This window comes from Microcaecilia unicolor, chromosome 10, assembly GCF_901765095.1.
Source record: "Microcaecilia unicolor chromosome 10, aMicUni1.1, whole genome shotgun sequence".
Classification (NCBI taxonomy): domain Eukaryota; kingdom Metazoa; phylum Chordata; class Amphibia; order Gymnophiona; family Siphonopidae; genus Microcaecilia; species Microcaecilia unicolor.
Window position 1 is genome coordinate 26,144,659 of NC_044040.1, and position 27,347 is coordinate 26,172,005.

The 27,347-nt window shown below is 43.3% G+C and overlaps 1 protein-coding gene across 1 annotated transcript; it reads right to left on the bottom strand.

Moving 5' to 3' along the window:
- Positions 1-6,294: 6,294 nt before the first annotated feature.
- On the bottom strand, positions 6,295-24,995 carry LOC115479152 (regenerating islet-derived protein 4-like). Its single transcript, XM_030216931.1, has 6 exons — positions 24,800-24,995; positions 23,003-23,082; positions 14,996-15,093; positions 12,586-12,723; positions 7,365-7,479; positions 6,295-6,455 (listed from the first exon to the last, which is right to left on the bottom strand). The coding sequence occupies exons 2-6, from the start codon at positions 23,067-23,069 to the stop codon at positions 6,388-6,390; spliced, it is 486 nt and encodes a 161-aa protein (XP_030072791.1). The 5' UTR covers positions 23,070-23,082; positions 24,800-24,995; the 3' UTR covers positions 6,295-6,387.
- Positions 24,996-27,347: the final 2,352 nt, after the last annotated feature.

The window sequence follows — 27,347 nt, forward strand, 5'->3', positions numbered from 1 at the left end:
ACCTTATGGAAAATTGGGCCACACTTTTCAAATGCAAGTTAAATAGAGACAAAACCAAATTCTTGGTTCTGTCTAATCCGCACAATCCCATATCTCATCAAAAATTCACAATCAACCATCAAACATACCAAATCAAAACACAACTAAAAATATTGTTGAACAGGGTAAGAATAGAAACACAGAGATCGGAGATGCGCAACATAGCGGGAAGACAGGGGTGATGCTGGTTCAGATATATAAAGATGCAGAGAGATGGATGGTGGACATGAAGAGAAAAGAAGTGCCAAATGGATAAGGAGATTCTGGCAAGAGAATTAAGAGAAGAAAAAGTAAAGCATACAATTTACAGTTAGGTGAAGTTACAGTAATGTATTACAGTTACAGGTGGTAACTTATGTAGTTAACTATAGAATTTTTGAACAGGAAAGTCTTCAGTTCTTTTCTGAACTGAAGATAATTAGTAATGCTTCTTGTGCCCTTGGGTATTGAGTTCCACCATTTGGAGCCCAGATAACTAAATCCAGCTGTGTAGATGGTTTTGTAAGTTATGTTTCTGCAGTTGGGTAAGTGAAGAAGTAGGTAGCCTCTGGTTTCTGGGCTTGCATTTCTTGGGAATAGTTCAATCAGATCTAGCATATATTCAGGAGACATGCCAAATAGTATTTTGAAAATTAGGGTGCGAGTTTTGAAGAATAGTCTTGCCTTGACTGGAAGCCAGTGCAACATTTAAAGCAGTGGAGTTACTCTTTCGTATTTCGACTTTTTATATATCAGTCTTGCTGCCGTGTTTTGGACGGATTGCAATGATTTTAGAGTGTTTTCTTTACACCCTACATATGCTGCATTACAATAGTCTAGTTGTAACATTATCATCAATTGCACCATTAGCCATAATGATTGTCTAGGAAAACAGTCTCTAATCCTTCTCAGTTTCCATAGTGTTCTGAAGCATTTTGATGTGACTGCTGATAATTGACTGCCCAGAGAAAGATGTTTATCAAGAATAATTCCCATAACTCTTGTGTCCTTATGCACCCATCACATGCCAGCATCTCTCCCTCTCCCTTCCCTCCTGTCTCCCTCCCCCCCAGCAAGTATCTTCCCCTCTCTCTTCCCTCTCTTTGCCCCCCTCAGGAGTACAACAAGTGCTTTTCGCTCTTCCCTCACTCCTGTTCTGTTTTCCCTTTGCAGGACCAGCACCTCTCCCTCTTCCATCTTTCCCCATAGGTTCTGACACCTGTCTCCTTCCTTGTCCTCCTCCTCCCAAGTCCAGCACCTGTTTCCCTCTCCGCACCCCCTCTCTTCCTCACTCCCCTCATTGGCACACTCTCTTCCCAACCTGTCCTCCCTGTCCAGCACCTCTTTTCCTCCTTGACACCCCCCTCCTCGATGTAGCACCTGTCTCCCTCCTTGCTCCCCAATGCAGCACCTATCTCCCTCATTGTATTCCCCCAATGCAGGGCCTCTCCCCCTCCTTGTGCCCCCCCCTCTCTCTCTCTCTCTCTCCTTGCCTCCCCCTACGATGGGGCACCTTTCTCCCTCCTTGTAACACCCTGCAATCCGGTACCCCTATTTCCTTTCTCTTCTCTCCTTTCCATGGATAATCTTTCTCTGCATTGCCAGCACCATCAGCAATAGCAGGCTGCTTCAACCAGTCCCAGGAGGGGGGAATCTTCCTTTAGCTGCATCCTGCCCTCGAGGAAATGAAGCTGTTTCAGAAGGGGCAGGATGCAGCTGAAGAAAGGCCCCCAGGAATTCTTGTTAAACCGTTTATTTCATTAATTACAAAGGGTGAAATGAAACAACTTGCTTTGGAAATGATAGACTCCTCATTACTCCAGATATCTGTATCCTCATCATGGTTTAAACATACAAAGGAAACTAAATTTTGTGTTACAGAGAGAATAATTTATTGCTTATATTCTACAGAGAAAAAGTGAAACAAACATTCAAGTATTGCTGTGCTGTATTGACAAAGTGATGGCGAAACAGATGTCCGTCAGGATTTGAGGAGCCAAGGACAAATACCACATTGCTCCATTGATTAATGTATTGCCGGTCACTCAGCACAGTTTACATAATAAATTTAGTAATATTTTGTGCACGTTATTTGTTTTTGGAAGGAAGGGGGTTTTTCTGGTCAATGATTACATTAATCACCAAGGGGTTTGAACATGGCTCCTTAAACTCTGAATGAGTGGAGCATCGACCTGGTGACTGATGAGACCTTTTCCCCCATGGCGACTTATTGGTCCAACCTTAGTTGATATTTTTGTGCTTGAATTGGACTGATATTTAAGCCTGTAAACAGGTAGATATTCTTAGATCACAATTGGCTTACACAGAGCCTGTTGTTTTTCTGTTACTTGTTTTGGTTTTCTCACTGGGAACTCTTTTGTGGTTATGTAATATCATTCTGCAGAACATAAGAGCAGGTACATAAGTAATGCCATACTGGGAAAAGACCAAGGGTCCATCGAGCCCAGCATCCTGTCCACGACAGCGGCCAATCCAGGCCAAGGGCACCTGGCAAGCTTCCCAAACGTACAAACATTCTATACAATCAAGCCATTGTAACATCACTAATGAGGTTGGCTCTTATTGGTGGAATGAGCCACTATGACATCACAATAGGTTAAATCACTGCTCTATGTAATAAAAGTGAGCCAAGTAGAGGACATAAGTAATGCCACACTGGGAAAAGACCAAGGGTCCATCGAGCCCAGCATCCTGTCCACGACAGCGGCCAATCCAGGCCAAGGGCACCTGGCAAGCTTCCCAAACGTACGAACATTCTATACATGTTATTCCTGGAATTTTGGAGTTTTCCAAGTCCGTTTAGTAGCGGTTTATGGATCATGTGGCCCATCCACACCTCCTGCTCACCTTTGGAATCACTTCGTGCCCCTCAGAAATCCCCTTGGCCCATACTTTCTTGAATTTCTATACTGTCCTTGTTTCTACCTTCCTCTGCTGGGAGGCTGTTCCATGCACCCATTTTTTATACTTAAATGAATGACTGGTGTTAGCCTGTTATTGGAACATAAAATGCTAACTCACAGTCACAAGCTGTGTAGTTTCTCTGCTTAAAGCTTAAATTGGTTGGCTAATCATTACTAGACCCTGTCATTAAATCCAGACATGATCTGACCTTCTTGTTAACGAGTACAACATTACACAAGGAATGTTCTTTTTCTGTTTGGAATATAAGTACAGTATAAATATAGTTTTTAGCCTATTTCAAAATATTCAGGGAACTCGAACCACAACAGTTTTATTGACACTATTTTTCTCTAAAATATAACTTTCAATTTACCCTCTTAAGAACATAAGAATTTCCATACTGGGTCAACCCGAAAGTCCATCAAGCACAGCATCTTGCCTCTAATAGTGGTCAAACTATTTCAGTTGTTTTCCTGATATGACTGTTAACATTCAAAAGGTTAGGAAGGAACTCCTGATGCTTCACTCTAGGGCTTTGGACTTAGGAATGGATATTTACATAGAATTCCATGGAAAAGGTGTGATTGAATTTAAGGGGATATGATTAGACTCAACTGCTCCAATGTATACAAGTATAGGAACAACCTCTGGAGGAATCCTCATCATGCTGCTATTTGTAGGATATTCTGTACGTTGAACTTCACTTGTGAGGTTATAATTGTTCATGCTAGAGTGACAACAGTAGGTTGGGGTATAACCTTGGGGGTGGGAGAAGGGGGAAGGTACAAGAATGTAATATGTTCCCAACATCTTCCTCAGTAAAGATCAAAGCAAAGAAATCCTTCCTGAGCACTCCTTGTGCACCTTTGTTGTCCAGTGGTCCAATTGACTTCCTCACAGGTTTTTTGCTTCAGAAGTACTTGAAAACGTTTTTAGTAATAGTTTTTGCTTCTACACCAAGCTTTTTTCAAAGTCACTCTTTGCCTACCTTAGTACTTTTTATTTATTTTTACATCAGACTTACTAGTACTTGTTCTCATCCCTATTTTCTTTATTAGAGTCTGCTTTCCATTTTGTGAATAATGCCTTTTTGGCTTTTACTGCCTTTATCACCTCACCATTAAGCCACACTGGTCATTATTTAACCTTCTTGCAACCTTTGTGTGGAATATATTTTTCTGGGCTTCCAAAATGGCCTTTTAAATAAAGACGATAGATAGATAGATAGATAGATAGATAGATAGATAGATAGATAGATAGATAGAAAACAGAGACCAAAGAAGGAAAATGAAAAATTAAAGGAAGAATAGAAGACCAAGAAATACAAAGTTTTAAAATAGTTTATGAATTATTCTGCTTCAGCTGCAACTGAACATGTAGGGAACACTTGAAGCTGGTGGGATTGGGCCTAGGGCAGTGTATATGTAATTAAGAGAACTAAAAGTAGTGCAGTTGCCATGTTAATTTACTTTAATGCCCAGATATAAAGGTGATACCTTTTTATTGGGTTAACTTAATACACATCCTTGATTAGATAATGGGGGACAGAATGAGTAAAAGATGGCAATACTGGATAATATAAGTGAATCATTATTATATTATCTAGTATTACCATTTTTATTACATAGTAACATAGTAAATGATAGCAGATAAAGACCTGAATGGTCCACCCAGTCTGCCCAACAAGATAAACTCATTTCACATGGTGTGTGATACTTTATATGTATACCCGAGTTTGATTTGCCCTTGACTTTCTCATGGCACAGACCGTAGAAATCTGCCCAGTACTTTTCTTGTACTAAGTTCTGAAGTTAATGTCAAAGCCTCTTAAAATTTACACTCCAGCCCATCCCTATCTATTCAGTCACAATCAGGGCATAGACCATAGAAGTCTGCCCAGCTCCTGTTTTGTTTCCCAATTACTGGCGTTGCCACCCAATCTCCGCTAAGATTCTGTAGATCCATTCCTTCTAAACAGGATTCCTTTGTGTTTATCCCACGCATGTTTGAATTCCATTACCGTTTTCATCTCCAGCACCTCCCGCGGGAGGGCATTCTACATATCCACCACCCTCTCCGTGAAAAAATACTTCCTGACTTTAGTCCTGAGTCTGACCCCCTTCAACCTCAATTCATGTCCTCTAGTTCTACCGCCTTCCCGTCTCCGGAAAAGGTTCATTTGCGGATTAATACCTTTCAAATATTTGAACGTCTGTATCATGTCACCCCTGTTTCTCCTTTCCTCCAAGGTATACATGTTCAGGTGGTCGGCAAGTCTCTCCTCGTACGGTTTGCAACACAAATCCCATACCATTTTTGTAGCTTTTCTTCTTTGTTCACTTCTGTTCTGACCTGAGGAAGGGAGTGTTTGCCCCCCCCCCCCCCAAGATAGTCAAGAATCTATATTAAGTTAAGTCCTTTCAAACAGTATGACTTCAACATCGAGGCTGTACCTAACTTCAAAAGTGGTTTATAAACTGGTTTCTGTACTCAAGCCTCTGGTTCATCAATGGCAATCTGTTAGACTTTTCGACTTCAGGTAGATAAGACCAGTCAGTGTATACCTGCGGTGCTTACGATGTGTTTGTTTGTTTTAATGGAAAAGATTACCACAAAGTGGAGGAACATAGAGCACTACGGAGAGTAGATGCTGAAAGGGCAGAGTAGTATAGTCAATAGGACACTTCTAGAAGAAACCACGTGGACGAGATATATAAAAACAATTTTATTGCATAAAAGTACTCAAAGGACTGTTTGTTTTAATGCCTTTATATGTTGAATTCTATTAATGTTTTTACAATATTTGTTTTAGTCATGTGAATAGTATTGATGCTTATGTTCAAAAGGCAGTCAAGCAAATCCAATAAAGTAAACCTTGTCACCCTGGGAGAAAGATAAAGGAGACAAGTGCTATAGATAATGCTATTTGGGAATGGATACTAGAAAAGTGCAGAACTGGATGTACAGGCAGGGCCGCCAAGAGGGGGGAGGGCAAATTTTCCCGGGCCTTGGCCTCCAAGGGAGGCCTGGTGCCGGGGTCTCTCTGTCTCTCTCCTTCTCCTGACGGGACCCAAGTAATCGCATCCTGACAGGAGCAGGAGAAAGAGAAAACTCCGGCGCTGGGCTCCCCTTGGAGCGCATGCACGGTTTTGAAACCAAGCATGCCCTGAGAGGAAAAGCAGCTGCAGGGGCTGGCAGTTAGCGCTGTAGGAAGACGTCTTCTGCTGATGGGGCCTCAGGATCCCCGCCAGCCAAGGTATTGTAATCCTGTTGCGGGGGCAGCAGCGACAGCGGCAGCGATGGGGGGGGGGGGGGGTGGCGGCAGCGGCCCTGCCCCAGGCCCAGCGGCGGTGGCCCTGCCCTGGGCCCGGTTCAGTCTCTCGGCGGCCCTGTGTACAGGGATAAGTTTGCATAAAACAATCTGTCTTTGAGTTGAACCATTTTTTAGGGTTTATATTTACAAAGGAAATGCTTTCCAACATCACAGGCTGAGTTCTTCCACTTCTTAAAACCTATGCAAGAAAAGTGATAAGAAAAAAGATGACAATTTCTGAGACTTGATCCTGTTATCCTCCTCATTATACAACAACTCTCTGTATAAATTGAGAGCAGGGAGCAGATATTATATTCTTCCGACTGTATCGGGGTGGATGTTTCTGCAACATTTTGAGCACTGGGGTGGGCAGACATAAAAATTTAATTTTGTTTAGTTTCCTGTGTAATTTCTGGGTGTTTACTTTTTTTTAAATTTTAACTTTGGAACAGTTTAGGGTCCTTTTACTAAGGGGCATTAAGCCTTTAATGCTCGGCTAGCACATGCTAACAGGCTACCGCAGAATACGTTAAAGCATTTTGTGGTATTTTGTCTGTTTACACACGGTAACCTACGTGTTACCTAGGGGCCCAGACCAACTTCAGTGCCCAGGGGCCCAAACCACCCTCAGTCTGCCCCGACTCTGGATCTCTGGTTCTTCCAGCTTGTAGGCATAGATGTTAAGGAAAGTACAGGCTTGCTGTTTATGCCAAACCTTTGGGGGCACACCTCCCAGTCCCTTCTCATGGGCACACACAGTTTGTCCCGACACATTGGTTCAGAATGACTGCATTAGTATAATGGTTTTTTTTTGTTCTTAGTTAATTCATAATTTGTGTTCAAAGCGTCCTCCAATGTTGACACATTCACAAAGTCTTTGATACTACAGAGCTGTTGGCTCAATGAATTCTGGGGTTTCATTAATTAAGAGCTCAACTCTTGCGAGCTGAATTAGCTGGAGCGGAGCTCCATTCTGTTGAAAAATAAAGTACTCAGAAATGTCTCAAATTTCAGGCAGAAGTTTCTGGGTTATTTAGAAAAATGTTGAGGGTCCTGTTTTTTTTCCCAACACTGTGTATGATGTGACAGAAGCATGTTTCATACTCACCAGACCCACTTGCAAGAACTACACAGTATCCTCCATTTACGGAATTCTTGGCTTCTCCTGCTTTCCAGGCTTTGTAGTTATACAAGGAACCGTCATTCCACTTCCATCGCTGATTCTGCAGAGACAGCAAGAGCTACTCACACAATGGGACAGACAGGAAGCAACATCCAGCTAAAGCTGATGTTCAGATTACACAAGATGAAATGTAGCGATGCCATACACATGGGTAAAGGGGACTGAGTAAAGAAGAAACATCAACACATTATAGGGAAGGGCCATGGCCCTTACCGGGAGTTACTTCTTGGACTGCTGATCATTTTTAGCAAGAACCTGGGGTATAGTTACCAACCGACAAGAAATTTGACAAATTTCGAAATAAATGACAAAAAATTGACATGTCCATAAAATAATTTCATGTCAGCGAAATCAGCATGAGCAGTGAGGTGAGTATCCAGGCCCTTGGGTGCAGACTGTATGAGTCTGCAGTATTCCAGAATTGGGAAACAAATTTTGGGGCATAAAGGGGTAAAATTCAACATATTAAGCCCATCCACATGCAAAATAGCAATAGTAAAACCTATGTGCATAAAATGATAGCTTTATAGTGAAATCTGGCAGACTGTCGGTCCAAAAAAAAAGTTCCAGGAGTTTGGAACTTTGTTCTGCAGGTAGAATTAAAATGCTTTGTCATTGTTATTACACATGATGGTACCAAAAGCATGTTATATTGTAAGGAGTGGCCTAGTGGTTAGGGTGGTGGACTTTGGTCCTGGGGAACTGAGGAACTGATTTCGATTCCCGGCACAGGCAACTCCTTGTGACTCTGGGCAAGTCACTTAACCCTCCATTGCCCCATGTAAGCCGCATTGAGCCTGCCATGAGTGGGAAAGCGTGGGGTACAAATGTAACAAAACTAAAATAGATACTATTGGAGATTCTACATGGAATGTTGCTACTATTGGAGATTCTACATGGAATGTTGCTTTTCCACTAGCAACATTCCATGTAGAAGGCTGCGCAGGCTTCTGTTTCTGTGAGTCTGATGTCCTGCACGTATGTGCAGGACGTCAGACTCACAGAAGCAGAAGCCTGTGCGGCCACATTGGTGATCTGCAAGGGCCGACTTCTACATGGAATATTGCTAGTGGAATAGCAACATTCCATGTAGAATCTCAAATAGTAGCAACAGTGGAGGAGTGGCCTAGTGGTTAGGGTGGTGGACTTTGGTCCTGGGGAATTGAGGAACTGAGTTCGATTCCCACTTCAGGCACAGGCAGCTCCTTGTGACTCTGGGCAAGTCACTTAACCCTCCATTGCCCCATGTAAGCCGCATTGAGCCTGCCATGAGTGGGAAAGCGCGGGGTACAAATGTAACAAAAAAAAAAAATACACTGCAGGACACATGTTATAAAAGAAAAAGCAATCTTTGCAAAAACGTCAGGCAGGTGATGTACTAGGGGCATAAGCAAGTTCCTGGTCATTCCCTCTTGTGCTGTTATTCAATGTTCATGATCTATAATCCTTCTGTCTTGCATCACCAAAGTCTCCCTCATTTCTTGACCAGCTGTTTGTAGTTGTGACATTTTGTTCTCCAACGCTGCTGTGACACAATGTGTTAGATTGTGCGTAACCTCCACTGACATGATGATTAAGGATTGTTGTTCTGAAACTCAGTATCATCTTACCCTCCGCTAGCTTCATTTTCTCTGCGGGCGATCTTCTCGTCTTGCCAGATATACCCTGTTTCTCAGGTTCCCGGTCAAATCACCGTGTTCTTTGACCGCTCATATGTTAAATGTTTTCTTTACTGACGGTCTTGTTTGCAAAAGATCAGGTTTTTCAAGGGTTCGGAGGGAGCGTCACTAGGTTGAGTCCCTTCACCACATGATTCATGGAAGGATCCATGTTAATGCTAACCTGAAAAAAGTGCTGGGCACATACCCGTACCATGAACTTGGAGAAAAACGTACAAAGCCAAGTATAGTTTATTTCTGAAGGCATCTCACCAAGTCCAAATGGCAAATAATTTACCATAGCACTCCTAAATGGTGAAAAAACTGTGATGAGGAAGGTACACAAATGCATATATGATGGGGTTGTCCTGAAATAGCAACATGTTAGAAATTAATATAGCTTATCATTAAGAAAACGGGTACCTGGTATTTTTCTATTGGACTTGCCAGATAAAATCTACACTTACCCCCAGATTCTATATATTTATTTATTTATTACATTTGTACCCCGCGCTTTCCCACACATTGCAGGCTCAACGCGGCTTACATAGTAAATACAATTACAATTACAAAGACTTGAGGAGAATATTACAAGTTATAGTAAACGTAGTCATTGTGAGGTAACTAAAGAAGTACACACAAATTTGGCAGTGCGGCCAAATCGCGTACTCAATTGTTTAACAAGCCAAATGGCGCTGATAATTGGCCAATAGTAAGCAATTATCAGCAGTAATTGGCACTAATTAGAATTTATATGTGCAACTTTCTAAGCATATTCTGTAAAAGTGGTGCACGGAAATTCTAATGCGTGGATCTCAAAAGGGGTGTGGCCATGGGCGGGTTGTGGATGTTTTGAAAAATTGCACGCACTGTTATAGAATATGCCCGATTCATGCCTAAGTAATGCATGGAACTCGTTGCCGGAGAATGTGGTGACAGCAATTGGCCTTACGGAGTTTAAGGGGGGTTTGGACAGATTCCTGAAGGAAAAGTCCATTGGACATTATTTAAAAAAAAGGGAAAAATTATTATTATTTGGGGGGGGGGGGGGGGTTGCCGGGTTCTTGGGGCCAGGATTGGCCGCTGTCGGAGACAGGATGCTGGGCTTCCGTCACCAACAGCGGCCAAAAGAACAAACAATTTGTCCCGCCCCTCCTAGAAACAGTGTATTATTCCCTCGTCCATTCAATAACATTCTATGGCCTTTTCCTCCAGGAAACCGTCCAACCTTTTTTTGAAGTCCTCTAAGTTAACCGCCTTAACCACTTTTTCCGGCTGCGAATTCCAGAGTTTAACTATGCGTTGAGTGAAGAAAACTTTCCTCCAATTTGTTTTAAATTTACCACACTGCAGCTTTATCGCATGCCCCCTTGTCCTAGTATTTTTGGAAAGCGTAAACAGATGCTCCACATCAACCCGTTCCATTCCACTCATTATCTTATAGACCTCTATCATATCTCCCCCTCAGCTGCCTCTTCTCCAAGCTGAAGAACCCCAGCCTCTTCAACCTTTCCTCATTGGGAAGTCGTCCCAACCCCTGTATCATCTTTGTCGCCCTTCTCTGCACCTTTTCCAATTCCACTATGTCTTTTTTGAGGTGCGGTTTAGAAAATAAGGAGAAAAATCTCCAAATGACGCTCAAAATTCAGTGCCAAATAAAATCAGCGCCGAAAAGTATTCCATAATGGGCATTCTGGGATTGGTGCCCTTTATAGAAGAGATCATAGCTCTGGGATTTGCGCTCAACGTTGGGCTCGAGGAGTTACACCAACTGAAACCAGGTGTAAATCCCAGCGTGTAAGTTGGCCACAGATCCCCTGAATTCTATAACACTCGTGCATTTTAAGGGAACACCCCTGGCCCACGAATGCCCCTCCTATAGCCATGCCTTCTTTTCAGACCTGTACAGAAACACTTACAACTATTCTATTCATAGGTGCGTAGGTGTGTTTTTGCGCAGATCTGCTATTTTTGCCCCATTTTAGCACCTTATGTCCATTATAATGCTTTTTCACGCCAAAAGGTTGGAGCGGAAGTAACACCTAACATTCGGCGCCATATATAGAATTGCCTGCGAAGTGCACACAAACTACATTTCTGTACTTATATGGGTGTACCAGGGGCATAGCCACGAGTGGGCCTGGATGGGCCCAGGCCCAGCCACTTTTCCTTCAGGCCCGCCCAGCGCCCACCCTAACAAGCCCCAACCCAAGCCATCTTTTCCTGCCTCTTCTGCTGGCTCTCCCCATCCGTGTGGTCTGTTTAATTTTAGTCCTTGAAGCGCCGTTCTCCCTCCAGGACCGCACCGGCGATTCCGATAGCCTTCTGCCAGCGTGCATCGTCATGGGCGGGGCTTCTCAGGCGCATCCCACCTCAGGACGTGCCTGAGAGGCCCCGTCCCCGACGACGCACGCTGGCAAAAGGCTATCGGAATCGCCGGTGCGGTGCTGGAGGGAGAACGGCGCATCAAGGACTAAAAATAAACAGACCACACGGACGGGGAGAGCCGTCAGAAGAGAGGGAGGGGATGGCGAAGGGAGAAAGCGCTGCCAAGGTAGGCCGAGGGAGACAGAAGAAAATGCCGGGGGGGGAGGGAATATTTTAAAATTACTGTGTAGGGGTGGGGTTGGGAACAGCCCACCCAGGTTAATGTGGGGCCCGCCCAAAATGGCAGGTCTGGCTACGCTGCTGGGGTGTACACTGCTGTGCAACTTTATAACAGGCCTGTTCAACGTGTATAAAAGCTTTCACGTGCAGACAAATCTATACATTATTACCCCTCCCATAGAAATTTCTTCCAATACAAGTCAACATACGGGCCAACATATATCTGTGTTTAACTTGAATACAGACAAGTCGGCATTCTGGAGGTAGGATCTAAACTGAAATTGAAACCTAATAATAGAACTACCATGAAACAATATCAAAAATATACATATTTAACAGCACTGGAAATACCAGAGATATAATACAATGTTAGCATAATACTAATGATACACCTAGTAAGCGTGCATTAGAATATTCAACTAATGTTGGGTCATGCCTAAGCAGTGGCATTGAATATCCGGGGTCAGCCACTGAGCCATCCGGAATTTATGTGGGTGCCAGTCGATGTTCAATGCCGGCTCCAGGAGTGGTAATATTCAGCCACTATCTGAATATCTATTTTATTTTATTTACCGTATTAATGAAAACATGTGACCTGCACTATCTCCAACTCTAGGTGGCGAACAAAAAAAACCCCATACAGAATTATATAATATATAAAGAATAACATTACACATAAAGACACTGTGACAGAGTAAAAAAATTGTAAAATAAAATAAAAATGAAATAAAGGACTGTGATGATGACAGCTCAGAAGTGGAATATTTAGTGGATTAAATCATGTGTAGAGTTAGAGATTCCCCCTCATTTCTAAGCACAGACAGCTAATGGACTCTAGCGGACCATGAAGGAAGCAGCTACAGGTCCAGATCCATCCTTACCTTCTCGGGGTCATGGAGTCCTATCCAAACACCAATCTTAGTCTGGTAAGCAGCGATATGACTGGCAAGGATACTGGCCTCTGCATCGTCAAGGATGGAAGCGAGATGGGCTTCGTGTCCGTAACTGTGACACTCAAACTGTGGAATTAAAGATTGAAAAGCCAGTGTCACATCTTATGCCTGTTTATGCTCTCAAATCCAGGCTAACACTTGCGGTTAGACGCTAGATGAGAGAAATCCAAGAAGTTGCTCTTAGCGATGCTACAACATAACCTCAAGCTCAATTTCAAGAAGACGAAAATAAATTGATCAGATTATGCGGTGAAAGATCCAAAAAGTGACCTTTTGGATGGCAAAAAGACTCCTGATGCAGGCCACATAGGTCGAAACACAACTACTACTACTACTACTACTTAACATTTCTAAAGTGCTGCTAGGGTTACGCAGCGCTGTACAATTTAACATAGAAAGACAATCCCTGCTCAAAGAGCTTACAATCTAAAGGACAAGTGAACAGTCAGTCCGATAGGGGCCGTCAAATTGAGGCAGTCTGGATTTCCTGAAAGGTAAGAGTTAGGTGCCGAAAGCAGCACTGAAGAGGTGGGCTTTCAGCAAAGACTTGAATATGGGTAGGGAGGGGGCTCAGGAAGGTTGTTCCAAGCATAGGGTGAGGTGAGGCAGAATGAGCGGAGCCTGGAGTTGGCGGTGGTGGAGAAGGGCACTGAGGGGAGGGATTTGTCTTGTGAGCAGAGGTTTCGGGCGGGAACGTAAGGGGAGATGAGGGTAGAGAGGTAGCGAGGGGCAGCAGACTGAGTGCATTTGTAGGTAAGAAGGAGGAGCTTGAACTGAATGCGGTATCTGATTGGAAGCCAGTGAAGTGACCTAAGTAGAGGGGTGATATGAGTATAATGGTTCTGGCGGAATATAAGATGTGCGGCAGAGTTCTGAACAGATTGAAGGGGGATAGATGGCTAAGTGGGAGGCCGGTGAGGAGTAAGTTGCAGTAGTCAAGGCGAGACTGTGTCAAGTCTTATTCACCGACTTTTTCATTGTATTTTTTAACTCCATTTTTGTTCATTAAATTGTTTTAATTGGATTTTCAACTGAAGTGTCACCTATTTTATTTATTTTTTTTGGTCATTTTCACTGTTCTTTGTTTTCCGTTGACTGTTTTGCGAAGACTGGTTTCTTCTGTTTTTTTTGCAACACATCTTATGCCTTATCGCACAGGGACTGTGATTAGACTTATTTTGGCACTGTGTGATCTATATCCCATATCAGTCACTGGCACTGAGGTCTTTGCAGACTGTTGATTCAATGTATGAATTATTCATTTGTTGTTGTACATGAGCTACAGAGGCCACAGAGACAGCCACAGACGGGACTAGAATGCTGCACTTCATTTCTAGCACTGAAATAAACCAACTAAACTTATTTGTAGTTACCATCTGAATGATTTCTTACTGGTATGTTGTAACTTTACGACACAGTGTCAAGATCAGAGTGGTGGTTAAGGATATATGAGGGAGGACAGGTAACAATGTTATGAGGGTGTAATAACACTATAAATATGGGTTCTCATAAAGAAAAGTAAACATTAGAAAAACAAGGGAGGAAAAAGCCTCAAGACGCTCCCAGCAATTAACAATCAGCTGGTCGTGCAGGACTTCCTCGTCATTGGCATAAAAAAAACCTCCCAGTGCAATGTAAATTTTTATTCAATTTCAACAGTTTTCAAAATGTAGAGGTACTTAGCTGCATAATGTTTTTCTCCAAATCTAAACATGTGCTACTTTTGGGTAGGCCTGAGCCCTAAGTGGGTGAGCCCCGGCCCACCTAAGCTCACCTGTGGCTATACCACTGGGGCAGACAGACCATTTGGGCAACCGGGCAGTGCCCGAGGGCCCAGAGGCTCTGCCCGGTTGCCTGCCACCACCAGTGGTCCTATCTTGAAGGACTCTGGTGGTCTAGTGGCTTCTTCAGGAGCAGCCGGGCAGGAAAGAATCCCACTCTTTCCTGCCTGCTGCTGCTACTGTGTCCAGGCTGGCGCCACCGTTTTTATAAATTGCTGCAGAGACTGCTGAGGCCTGTGAAACTGCTGCAGGAAGTCTCGGCAGCCATTTTGAAAACATGCCGGTGCTGGTCCCGGACACACTAGCGATAGTGAGCAGGAAAGAATGGGATTCTTTCCTGCCCGGCTGCCCCCGAAGAAGCCAGTAGACCACCAGGGACCTTCAAGGTAGGACCCACTTGCAGTGGTCTGTAGTGTGTGGGAGGGGCTGTGATGTGCGTGAGGGGGCGGCAGTAGTGGTGCGGCAGCGGGCAATGGCGGAGGGTCTCTAAATTATCCTTATTGCCCGGGAGCCCCGACCACTGTCAGTCCACCCCAGTTTTCTCCCCTAACTCTTACCTCTGCTGCTGCCCAGGGTTGTTTCTGCCTGATGTATCCGTAACAGTGGGACTTGTAGAAAAACCAGCCGGGAGCACAGCTAGACCTCACAGAAGCACCTGTATTTGTAAGCAGAAGGGCCATGTTTTAGTGTTCTTTACTAAACTTGCTTCACCGTTCAAGCTTCCACAACCAGCAATCCCCAATCTAGGGGGGGTGTGTGCACAGAATTTTGTTTTGTTTAATTTTGTCGTTTATTTCATTAGTTTGAAATGGGGGGGGGGGGGGGGGGCAACAAACCAATGGAATTTTTAAAAGAAGCCAAAAACATAAACAAAACTTTTAAAATATTGGGCCCGATATTCAGCGCTATTTAACCGGCCTGGAATGGTTCCTGGACGGTTAAATAGCACTTATCCGACTAAAGCACTAATATTCAGCGCAAGATAGTCAGTTATCTCTGTTGAATATTAGCACTTAGCAGATATCCCGGGACTCTATATAGCACGCCTAATGTTCTGCACCAAAATCCAAGCGTATTCCGTAACAATGCGTGTAATTTAATTGGCTTAATAAGCCAATCAGCATTTTTAACAGCACTTAATAAGCAACAGTGAGCAGTAATTGGCAATAATTAGAATTTATGCGCATAACTGTAACACACAGCGCCTAAATTCTAATGCACAGAGCCAAAAAGAAGCGTGGTTATGGGCAGGGAAATGGATGTTTCGTGGGCATTCTAAAATTTATGCGCACTGTTATAGAATATGCCCCTGTGCGCCTAAATCTATGTGCCAGTATTTACTTCATGTGTTCCTTTGGCGTAAATGAATGCGTATAGTTCTAGGCACTGGGATATGAACTAGGCGTATTCTACATACCGCACCTAAATCTAGGCGCCATTTATAAAATACGCTTAGGCAGAAATTTATTCTGTGCGGATTTTTCAGGTGCCATGTATAGAATCTAGCTCATAATGACTAACTATATCAAGCTATCTGTTGGAATGTAATTGTATTTTACATGCATTGCCTGTCACCTATTATTTCTCTGTGATTACTCTGTGACCTCTGATGTGAATTACTTAGAGAGGTCACACAGCTATGTAACTTCCTGTGGGGGTTAGACACAGCAGATGCAGCACATGCAGCACATGGAGCACATGGAACTCATGATCTCTCCTAACCTGAGAGGATCTATGGTGGTGTGAGCATCCATTACCATCTAAGCACATGGAAGGAGCTGATAATACAAATGTATAGTAATATGTATATATAAGCCTGTCTGATTATAATCTAACTACAAACTGTGAGTAAACAGATGTTTTGTTACTTCAACTTTAAAGTGACTCAGCAGTGAATTATTCTGGGGTGAATGAGAGAGAGATGAAGAAAGAAATTAACATTTCTAAAGCTGAAGCTGTGTGTACTAAAATCTGCTAATTATTTACTACAAATAATCCAACAAAAGGGTTATGGGCCCAGGGTCCAGGAATTGAAAAAGAAGAGAAATATTACCAGGCAGAAAAAAAAGGCCACATTTTTCTCTTAAGTTTTAAAGGAAAGATTCAGTCTGTCTCTCTCTCCCCCCACACAGCAGACAGAAGGCTAAGAAAATGGCTGAGGGAAGAAATTCACCATTGTTCTATTCTCTCAAGGTGCCTAAATTAACTGAGTTTAATTATCGGCAGTGGGAATTAAGATTCATATGTCTCCTTCGAGCAAAAAGATTAAATATATGCTTAGATCAAGACAGAACAGCTGAAAATATGGCTGAATGGGACAATGCAAACTATTATGTGAAGTGCATGCTTTTGGAAGCTCTCTCAGAGAAACAAGCCATATTAGTGGAGGGAAAAGATACACCAAAGGACATTTTATATAAACTGAGAACTATGTATGCAACTACATATGCAAAGCAGCAACCAATTTGGCTGGCAGAGTTGAATGAAACCAAATTAAGGGATAAAAGTAAATGTAATGATCACATTATGCATCTTATGTCTTCATTTCAAAAGTTAGAACTTTCTGGAATTCCCATGTGTGATGCATTGAAAAGAGCATTTCTTTTTACCTCACTATCAAAGAAGTTTGATGTTTTTAGGTCTGTAAATGAGGCCATTGAAGGGCAATCTTTTGAACAGACAACATCAAAACTAAGGCAGGAATGCATAATAAATGATTCTGAGGAGATGTGTTCTCAAAGCAAGTCAGAGAGAAATGAAACAAATTTCTTGGCAAAGAACAGAGGAAGGCGGAGCTATGGGAAAACTCCACCCAAGGGCAAGCTGATTTGCTACTCATGTGGAAAGGAGGGACATGTATCTAAATGGTGTAAGGAAACACAAAACACTCCCTCTAGCTCACCTAAGCCAATGGAACTAAAGAATTTTCAAACCAGGAAATGTATGAAGGACAAAGATAAACACAAGGGCTTTCTAATGGCAGAAAAATCTTTGACTATGGTAAATAATAATTCAAATGAAAGTACTTGGATTTTGGATTCAGGGAGCACATGCCATTTAACCAATTGTAAGGATTTCTTTCAGGAAATGTGTCCAGAGGAAGGTATTCTTAAAACTGCAAACGCAGGGACTGCTCAGATCCAAGCAAAAGGTATTGGATTCTTAAAATGCAAAGTGTCTAATGAAGTTAAAGAAATTCCTGTAAGTGATGTCTTGTATATTCCCCAAGCAGTTTGCAATATGCTTAGTGTATCTACATTAGATAAGAAGGGATTTGCGATTCATTTTGAAAACAGTAAGTGCACAATCTCTAAAAATGATGAAGTGTATGCTGAAGCTTTTATGCATAATGATGTTTATAAACTGAGCATTTCAGGTGAAGCCTCACATATGGCGCAAGTAAGGAAGAATGATGGTAAATGTAGTCTGGAAATCTGGCACCGCCGCCTGGGACATCGTGATTCTAAGGTGATCCAGGATCTTTACAGTAAGCAACTGGCCACCGGCATTCAGATAAGTGCAGATGCTGGTAAAATGGAGAAATGCATAGACTGTGTTACTCAAAAAGGTGTGAGACCCTCATTTCCTGCATACACAGGAAATAGGAGTAATAAAGTACTGGACTTAATACACAGTGACTTATGTGGACCGTTTAATATCCCATCATTGGGAAATAACAGATTTGTGCTAATATTCTTGGATGATTTCTCTAGATATTGTGTGGCCTATTTGCTGAAAGAAAAAAGTCAAGTCACAGACATGCTGAAGAAATACGTAGCCATGGTGAGCAATAAATTTGAAAGAAAACCAAAGGTTCTTCAGACCGACAATGGTGGTGAGTTCACTTCACAAAGCATGCGCACATTTCTAGAACAAGAAGGCATTCAACATATCACAACAGTAGCTTATACACCAGAGCAAAATTCTGTTGCAGAGAGAAAATTTAGGTCACTTGTGGAAATGACCAGGTGTATGCTGTCAGATAGCAATCTCCCTAAAAGACTATGGGGGGAAGCCATTCTCACAGCAGTGTACCTACAAAACAGAATGCCAACTAAAGGCGCTGAGCGCACACCACATGAGACATGGCATGGTAGGAAGCCAAACCTGTCACACATAAGAACATTTGGAAGTACAGCATATGCTCATATACCAAAGCAAAGAAGGCATAAGCTGGATTCCACAACAGAAAGGGGCATTTTAGTTGGCTATGCTCCAGGACACAAAGGATATAGAATTTTGAATCTGAAAACTGGCATTGTTGGCATAAGACATGTTACATATTTTGATGAAAACAAAAGGGTTGATAAAGGCTGGATTATCCCAGATGAGCCTTATCATCCAGAATATGAAACTAGAACCATAATAGACATGCCAGTGTATATAAATGCCATACCAAGGCAGATGTCTGAAAGCAACTCACCTGTATCTAACGAGGAACAGGCAGAGGAAGCAGACACAGAAAGAATCATTGAAGAAGACAGTACAGTTGGAGAAGGGGAATCAATTGGAGAAGGACTCTCAGATTTAGAGGATGCGGAAAGGTCAGACCAACCTGTTGTCAGACGCTCATCCAGGGAAAACAAAGGTGTTCCACCCCCAAGACTGTCTTACCTAACAAAGTCAGCAGAAGCTCAAGAGCCCTTAACATGGGATGAGATTGAGAAAATGCCAGCAGAAGAAGCTGCTGAATGGCATAAAGCTGCACAAGAAGAAATTGATGCATTGGATAAAAATAATACTTGGATTCTTACAAAATTACCTCCTGGCAAGAAAGCTATAGGATGCAAATGGGTATTCAAGTTAAAAAGGAATGCACAAGGAAAAGTGGAAAGGTATAAAGCCAGATTAGTGGCAAAGGGATATCTTCAAAAATATGGAGAAGATTTTGATGAAGTGTTTGCACCTGTAGTGAAACACACGACAATCAGAACACTTCTGAGCATTGCAGTCTCAAAAGGCATGCAAGTCAACCACATTGATGTGAAAACAGCGTTTCTTCACGGAGATATAACTGAAGACTTGTACATGGAACAGCCAACAGGTTTCATAAATACAAAACAAAGACAGCTAGTGTGTAAATTAAACAAAGGTCTTTATGGATTAAAGCAAAGTGCAAAATGTTGGAATGATAAATTGCATGAAATATTGACAAGTTTAGGATTTAAGCAAGGTGAAGCAGATAAATGTTTGTACACTAGGTGCACAAATGGACAATATGCATACATTTTAGCTTTTGTTGATGATCTGCTCATTGCAAGCGAAAGTGAGCAAGAGTACAAGGACATTGTAAAGTGTTTAAACCACAATGTTGAGATAAAAGAACTTGGTAATGTGTCATACTATCTTGGTATAGAAATTGAGAAACAAAATGATGGTTCTTATCTTCTAAGCCAGAAGCAGAAAATAAATGAGCTTATTGAAAGTTTAGGTATGCAAGATGCCCAAGTTGTAAGCACTCCCATGATCACTGATTTTCTGAAGGATGAAACAGTAAGAGAACCTTTACCAGATAACATCCAATATAGATCAGCCATAGGTAAGCTTTTATATCTAGCTACCACATACAGGGCTGATATAGCAAATGCAGTAGGAATTTTGAGCAGAAGGGTCAGCTCACCTACCAAATCAGATTGGACTGCAGTTAAAAGGATGGTAAGGTATTTAAAGGGTACCATTGATTGTAAATTAAAGATTTCAGCCAATAGTAATCCAAACTAATATGTTACTGTGATTCAGATTGGGCAGGGGATCATTCTGATTATAAATCCACAAGTGGATATGTGTTTATGTATGGAAATGTACAAATTTCATGGGCCAGTCATAAACAAAGTATTGTGAGTTTGTCTTCTACAGAAGCTGAATATGTGGCCGCATCGGAAGCGTGCAGAGAACTGATGTGGATTGAAAAACTTTTGCTGGATTTTGGAATAGCTGAAAAGAGACCAATCCAGATAATGGAAGATAATCAGAGCTGCATCCGACTGTCACAGAATGACAAGGTTCAGTCACGCACCAAGCACATCGCAACGAAATACCACAACGTGCGAGAGTTGGCGAAAGAAGGGGTCATCAGTCTACACTATTGTCACACCAGTGAGATGACAGCTGACATCATGACCAAACCGTTACCCAGAGAACATTTTGTGAATCTGCGTATAAAGCTTGGACTTTGTATGAATAAATAATTGCATGACAGTTATGCATGAGAAGGGGTTTGTTGGAATGTAATTGTATTTTACATGCATTGCCTGTCACCTATTATTTCTCTGTGATTACTCTGTGACCTCTGATGTGAATTACTTAGAGAGGTCACACAGCTATGTAACTTCCTGTGGGGGTTAGACACAGCAGATGCAGCACATGCAGCACATGGAGCACATGGAACTCATGATCTCTCCTAACCTGAGAGGATCTATGGTGGTGTGAGCATCCATTACCATCTAAGCACATGGAAGGAGCTGATAATACAAATGTATAGTAATATGTATATATAAGCCTGTCTGATTATAATCTAACTACAAACTGTGAGTAAACAGATGTTTTGTTACTTCAACTTTAAAGTGACTCAGCAGTGAATTATTCTGGGGTGAATGAGAGAGAGATGAAGAAAGAAATTAACATTTCTAAAGCTGAAGCTGTGTGTACTAAAATCTGCTAATTATTTACTACAAATAATCCAACACTTAATAAGCAACAGTGAGCAGTAATTGGCAATAATTAGAATTTATGCGCATAACTGTAACACACAGCGCCTAAATTCTAATGCACAGAGCCAAAAAGAAGCGTGGTTATGGGCAGGGAAATGGATGTTTCGTGGGCATTCTAAAATTTATGCGCACTGTTATAGAATATGCCCCTGTGCGCCTAAATCTATGTGCCAGTATTTACTTCATGTGTTCCTTTGGCGTAAATGAATGCGTATAGTTCTAGGCACTGGGATATGAACTAGGCGTATTCTACATACCGCACCTAAATCTAGGCGCCATTTATAAAATACGCTTAGGCAGAAATTTATTCTGTGCGGATTTTTCAGGTGCCATGTATAGAATCTAGCTCATAATGACTAACTATATCAAGCTATCCACGAATATTCAAGCTCTGGCTGGCTAAGTTTAGCGGGCAAACCGGATCGTATATATCGCAGTCCTATCTTTGCCCGCTATTAACTTAGCTGGCCAGCACTGAATATTCACATGGCCAGTTAAGTTACAGCCGGACAAAAAACTAACTGCCCTGCCTGCCGCTGGCTGAATATCAGGGGAATTGAGTCTGGTCCTGCAGTGAAAAACAAGAAACCTGGACTGCCTTTTGATTCCCCAGGACTTCTCCAGACTCTTACCCTATATATGTCATCTTCACAGGGCATAACCACTCCTACCCTAGCTGAGATAATATTTAACCATCTCTTCATGTTCACCTTTCTTTAAATTAGTCACCTTACTTTCTAACTCCTCTTACTCTCTTACCTATCTATATGTTCCATCTTTGTTTATACCCTTCACTGTCAATTAAAATGTTCTATTATGTATTGGGTTGACATTGTAAGTAGTATACTATGCTATACTTTGTATTGTTATTTGAATATTTTTACTGCTGTAATTGCCTATTGCTCATGTTCATAGCCACCAAGAGGGGGGGCAAAATTCCCCAGGCTCAGGCCTCCAGGGGGGGCCAGCGCAGAGGTCTCTCTCTCTCTCCTGCTCCTGACGGGACCCGGGTGTTCGCGTCCCAACAGGAACAGAACAGAGAAAACTCCGGAGCCAGGTTCCCCTTGCATTGCCTGCCTAGCAGCTGCTGGGTCCTCAGGCCGCGCCTGCTCAGTTTTGAGACTGAGCATGTGCGACCTGAGGAAAGCAGCCACAGGGGTAGGCAATGCTGGGCAGAGGAAGGAAACGTGCTGCCTGCAGCTGGCAGCCAAGGTACTTCTGGTGGGAGGGGGGGGGGGGGGGCGGTGGCGTCAGCCCTGCCCCGGGCCCGGCTCAGTCTCTTGGCGGCCCTGCTCATGTTTGATTTCTTCTTACTGTACACCGCCTTGACTGAATTCCTTCAAAAAGGCGGTAAATAAATCCTAATAAATAAATAACCAGTCACCAGTTGCTCCTGCCCCAATGGTGGAGTAATAGACTACACAATGATGCCAAACAATGCGAGGACTGTGCCATTCTGCAAGTCTGCCATACAAGAAACTGGTGCTGACTAACCCCTCCTTTTACAAAGCCCACATGGCAATGACAACACAGCTCGTTCTTTGAATGGGTTGTGTCGGCATTACATGCACCGGCGGCCACTAGCGCGGCTTCGTAAAAGGGGAGGTAAGGCATCAGCCTTCACCCTCAGCTTCACTTTGTTGACTTGAAAAATGCTTTCTCAAATTTTATTTACATTTTCTATTTGTTCCCTGCCAGGTCCACTAATCCGTTTCCCTATTAATGTTGTCTACACAACTCTTGATTTTATAAACCTCCATCTTGTCCCTTGTCAGCCTTCTCTTTTCTCCTCCCGCCCTCATTCTTGTCCATACCAGTAGGGGCAGAATTAATGAGAAAAGAGGAAACAATTACCTTCTACCAATGGGAAACTGATCAGGCACCCCAAAAGACAGAGACTAGAAGAGGTGAACGACACCATCTTAAAATTCTCTCTGCAAAGAATAAAGAATTGCTGAGTAAACAAAAAGATTCATATTAACCTAGAAAATTAAAGTGAGTTGATTCCTACAGAGCAAAAGGAGAGTAATGAGTAAAAGAAAGAAAAAAGATGTTGGGCCGATGATCAGAAGCAAACGAGGGCGCTGCAGGCTATTAGCGCCATACCAGTGTCCACATTTGCTCCTGCCCCATGATCAGAGCCCCCGAGCATGTGAAACAGCGCGCTCGTGGGATCTGACTGCAAGTAGCATGCAAATGCATTCCCAACAGCTAATTCATTATTCCTCATCAATGCTCATTGGCACTGTTCCTGTGGCAAACCCTAAACCAGGGGCGTAGCTACATGGGGCCACGGAGGCATAGGCCCCCAAAGATTACACCCTGGCCCCTTCTACATTTGACCCCCCTGCCACCGCCCGTCCCCTGCCCCACCGCCGCATCATCAGGTACCTTGTTTGCTGGCGGGGGTCCCCAATCCCCGCCAGACAAAGAGTCTTCTTCAGCGCCGGTCGACTCCGGCACCTTCATTGTGTAATCATCTGTTTCTGACGCCTTACATCCTGCACCATGCATGTAGCCTCGTGCAGGACGTAAGGCGTCAGAAACAGATGATCACACAACGACGGCGCCAGAGTTGACCGGCGCTGAAGAAGACTCTTGAGCTGGCGTGGATTGGGGACCCCCACCAGAAAACAAGGTACCTGATGCAGCAGCGGGGCAGGGGCGGGTGGGCTGCGGTGGTGGCGGGGGGGGGGGGGGGTTGCGGTGGCGGCGGTGAGGGGGGATCCAAAGTGGCGGGAGCGGTGGGGGGAAGCGGCTAAATAGTGCCCCCCACCTCGGACTCTGGCCCCCCCTCCCGCTGAGGTCTGGCTACGCCCCTGCCCTAAACTAGCTCGGAGCTGGTGTTAGGGTTTGCGGAGCACTGGGAAGGAATGGGGAACCCTGTCCAGCATAATTTCCTGGTTGTGAGGCCCATGTTTTCCAGTAGGTCTCTAGAGAGTTTAGGTTCTCTTGTACACCTTCTGTGGTAAAGGAAAAAAAACTCACAGGTATTTGTTTTCTGAGTCTGTTGTAATCCAGGGGCTGAGAATCTCTCCAGTACTGTGGGGTGATGGTCAATATAGATATTGAAGGGATGGGGCTTAGGCTACAGTCCTGTTTTATTCCTCATTCCTCTTTGAAGCTTTCTGTCTCTGTCTAAGTTATGCTCACTTTAAAGCTGATGGATGAGTACATCGATTTAATTGTGTCGTAGGTTGATGAGATACAAATCAAAAGTTGAGGCCAAGATGCCAGATTGAATCAAAAGCTTATGTATAATCGATAAAACATGCAAATATTCTCTCTGAGGGGTTGTTCTTACCATGTTTATTAACTAGTGCCCTTAAAGGTAAAGATGTAGTCAGTGATTCAATATTTTGGGTTCAATACTTCACCATGCCCTAATCTAGCAAAACTGTAAAAAAACAAACAAACAAAACACACACACACACACTCACAATCAAAAAACCATTTGCTTTACCATCATAATTATATACTTTCAATTTCTCTCAACATGGCAAATTTCAGGGCTCAGGCACTTCTTGAGAACAAAAGATAATTATTTATATATATATTTCTCAGTTTTGTCTGCTCAGACAGCTGCAGAGTGAACTAAAGTGACTCTTGCTTCAGAACATTCCTAGAATCGAAATAACTTAGAAGACTTACCTCCCCCTTTATCAGACAGTGCTGTTTCGTGTTCATACCATCCTTACTGCTCCCACTGAGGCAATTTTATAGGGAGAAGGGGCAGAGAGAGGAGGGGAGAAAAAGTGCAAAGAAATAAAGACGGCGAGGAGTTTCTTAGAAACTCCAAACAGAGCTAAAAATATGAAGCAAGACACGGAATCATGAGTAAACAGAGCCAGGGGCTAAGGTGAGGGCTGCAGATATACTATCTCTCTGTATTTGACAGATTTGTACATCAGTAACAGGTGGATAGCAGGAATGTGAATAATTACTTTTCTGATGACTAATTCTCATGCCCTAATAATTTTTACTATAATTAGACTCACTGATAAGACCTGTTCCTGCATCATTCAATTCCTATGTTTTTTTTAAATAAGGGGTTTATATGAGACCAATCTGAAAGAACCTCCCTGTGATGGCTACTGTGGTCAGGGTTCCAAACTCAGAACCAGGACCAGAACTGACATCCTGACACACAGGAGAAATGACTGGCTGAGCCCTCTGTGCTTCACCCCTGCAACATTACCTTTACACAAAGGATGGCTTTCTTCCCTTGCAGCAGTTGAATATCCAAAGGGTTCTGCATGATGGGAACCAGTGGTTAGGCTGATATAGGCCTTCACCATTCCGAGACGCACAAAAAAAATAAAAAACATTGTTCAAAGCTATGATGATGTTTGGGTGAGAAAAGCACAGTACAGTGTTCAATGCAGGTTGTACAACTTACAGAAGGGTAGGTTTGGGCAGGGCTTTTTTTGAAGGGGGGTAGTGAGTACCGGCAGCTTTTCCATTGTTTGCTAAAATTGACCCACGGTCCCCATGTTTTACTGAAAGAGCTCAGGCCCTAGACACCAATTCTGCCTTGTCATAGATTCTGTGACTGGTTGCAGGAGGCCTGGCTATTGTGGGGTGGGTTCCTCAGTGATCACCCCACCCCTGAAAGGTGGCCAGGCATTTGAGTACCGGCACCTTTTCCATTGTCTGCTAAAATTGACCCATGGTCGCCAAGTTTTAAAGAAAGGACTCAGGTTCTACACACCAATTCTGCCTTGTCGTAGATTCTGTGACTGGTTGTAGGGGGCCTGGTTATTGTGGGATGGGTCCCTCAGTGATCACCCCACCCCTGAAGGGTGACCAGGCATTTGAGTACTGGCACCTTTTCCATTTCTGCTAAAATTGACCCATGGTCGCCAAGTTTTAAAGAAAGAACTCAGGCTCTACACACCAATTCTGCCTTGTCATATTCTGTGACTGGTTACAGGAGGTCTGGCTATTGTGGGATGGGTCCCTCAGTGATCACCCCACCCCTGAAGGGTGACCAGGCATTTGAGTACTGGCACCTTTTCCATTTCTGCTAAAATTGACCCATGGTCGCCAAGTTTTAAAGAAAGAACTCAGGCTCTACACACCAATTCTGCCTTGTCATAGATTCTGTGACTGGTTGCAGGGGGCCTGGTTATTGTGGGGTGGGGCCCTCAGTGATCACCCTAACCCTGAAGAGTGGCCAGGCATTTGAGTACTGGCACCTTTTCCATTGTCTGCTAAAATTGACCCATGGTCGCCAAGTTTTAAAGAAAGAACTCAGGCTCTACACACCAATTCTGCCTTGTCATAGATTCTGTGACTGGTTGCAGGGGGCCTGGTTATTGTGGGGTGGGGCCCTCAGTGATCACCCTAACCCTGAAGAGTGGCCAGGCATTTGAGTACTGGCACCTTTTCCATTGTCTGCTAAAATTGACCCATGGTCGCCAAGTTTTAAAGAAAGAACTCAGGCTCTACACACCAATTCTGCCTTGTCATAGATTCTGTAACTGGTTGCAGGGGGCCTGGCTATTGTGGGATGGGTCCCTCAGTGATCACCTCACCCCTGAAGGGTGGCCAGGCATTTGAGTACCGGCACCTTTTCCATTGTCTGCTAAAATTGACCCATGGTCGCCAAGTTTTAAAGAAAGGACTCAGGTTCTACACACCAATTCTGCCTTGTCATAGATTCTGTGACTGGTTGCAGGAGACCTGGCTATTGTGGGATGGGTCCCTCAGTGATCACCCCACCTCTGAAGGGTGGCCTAGCATTTGAGTACCGGCACCTTTTTTTCCAGAAAAAAATGCACTGGGTCTGGGGCAAGGGCCGAAGCAGTGGTAACACGCTGCGCTGGTTCTAAATCTCAAAGCAATTTCTGAATAATTTGCAGCTCTCATCTTCTTGACGCTGGCAGCAAATGTGGGGTGAGTGAGATTACATTGAGCCATAACGAAAGCCGGCATTTTTACACTGGAGGAGCGACTTTCTAGGGGCATGGTTTGCTGTATTGGGGCTTACTGCCAGAACGGATTACTGCAGAGTGAGCAACCTCAGTCCTCCAGAGCCACAACCCAGTCTGGTTTTCAGGATTCCCCCAATGAGTATACATGAGATTTATTTATTTATTTATTTATTGCATTTGTATCCCACATTTTCCCACCTATTTGCAGGCTCAATGTGGCTTACAGAGTCCTGTTATGGCTTTGTCATTCCAGGATGTCAGAT

What these genes read in the sequence shown, in the direction of transcription:
- LOC115479152 (XM_030216931.1), bottom strand. Translation starts at nt 23,069, where the DNA reads ATGGTGTCGTTCACCTCTTCTAGTCTCTGTCTTTTGGGGTGCCTGATC. An exon ending in AACCCTGGGCAGCAGCAGAG is followed by an intron (nt 12,724 to 14,995) that starts GTAAGAGTTAGG and finishes TTAATTCCACAG; the next exon opens with TTTGAGTGTCACAGTTACGG. An exon ending in GACTCCATGACCCCGAGAAG is followed by an intron (nt 7,480 to 12,585) that starts GTAAGGATGGAT and finishes CTGTCTCTGCAG; the next exon opens with AATCAGCGATGGAAGTGGAA.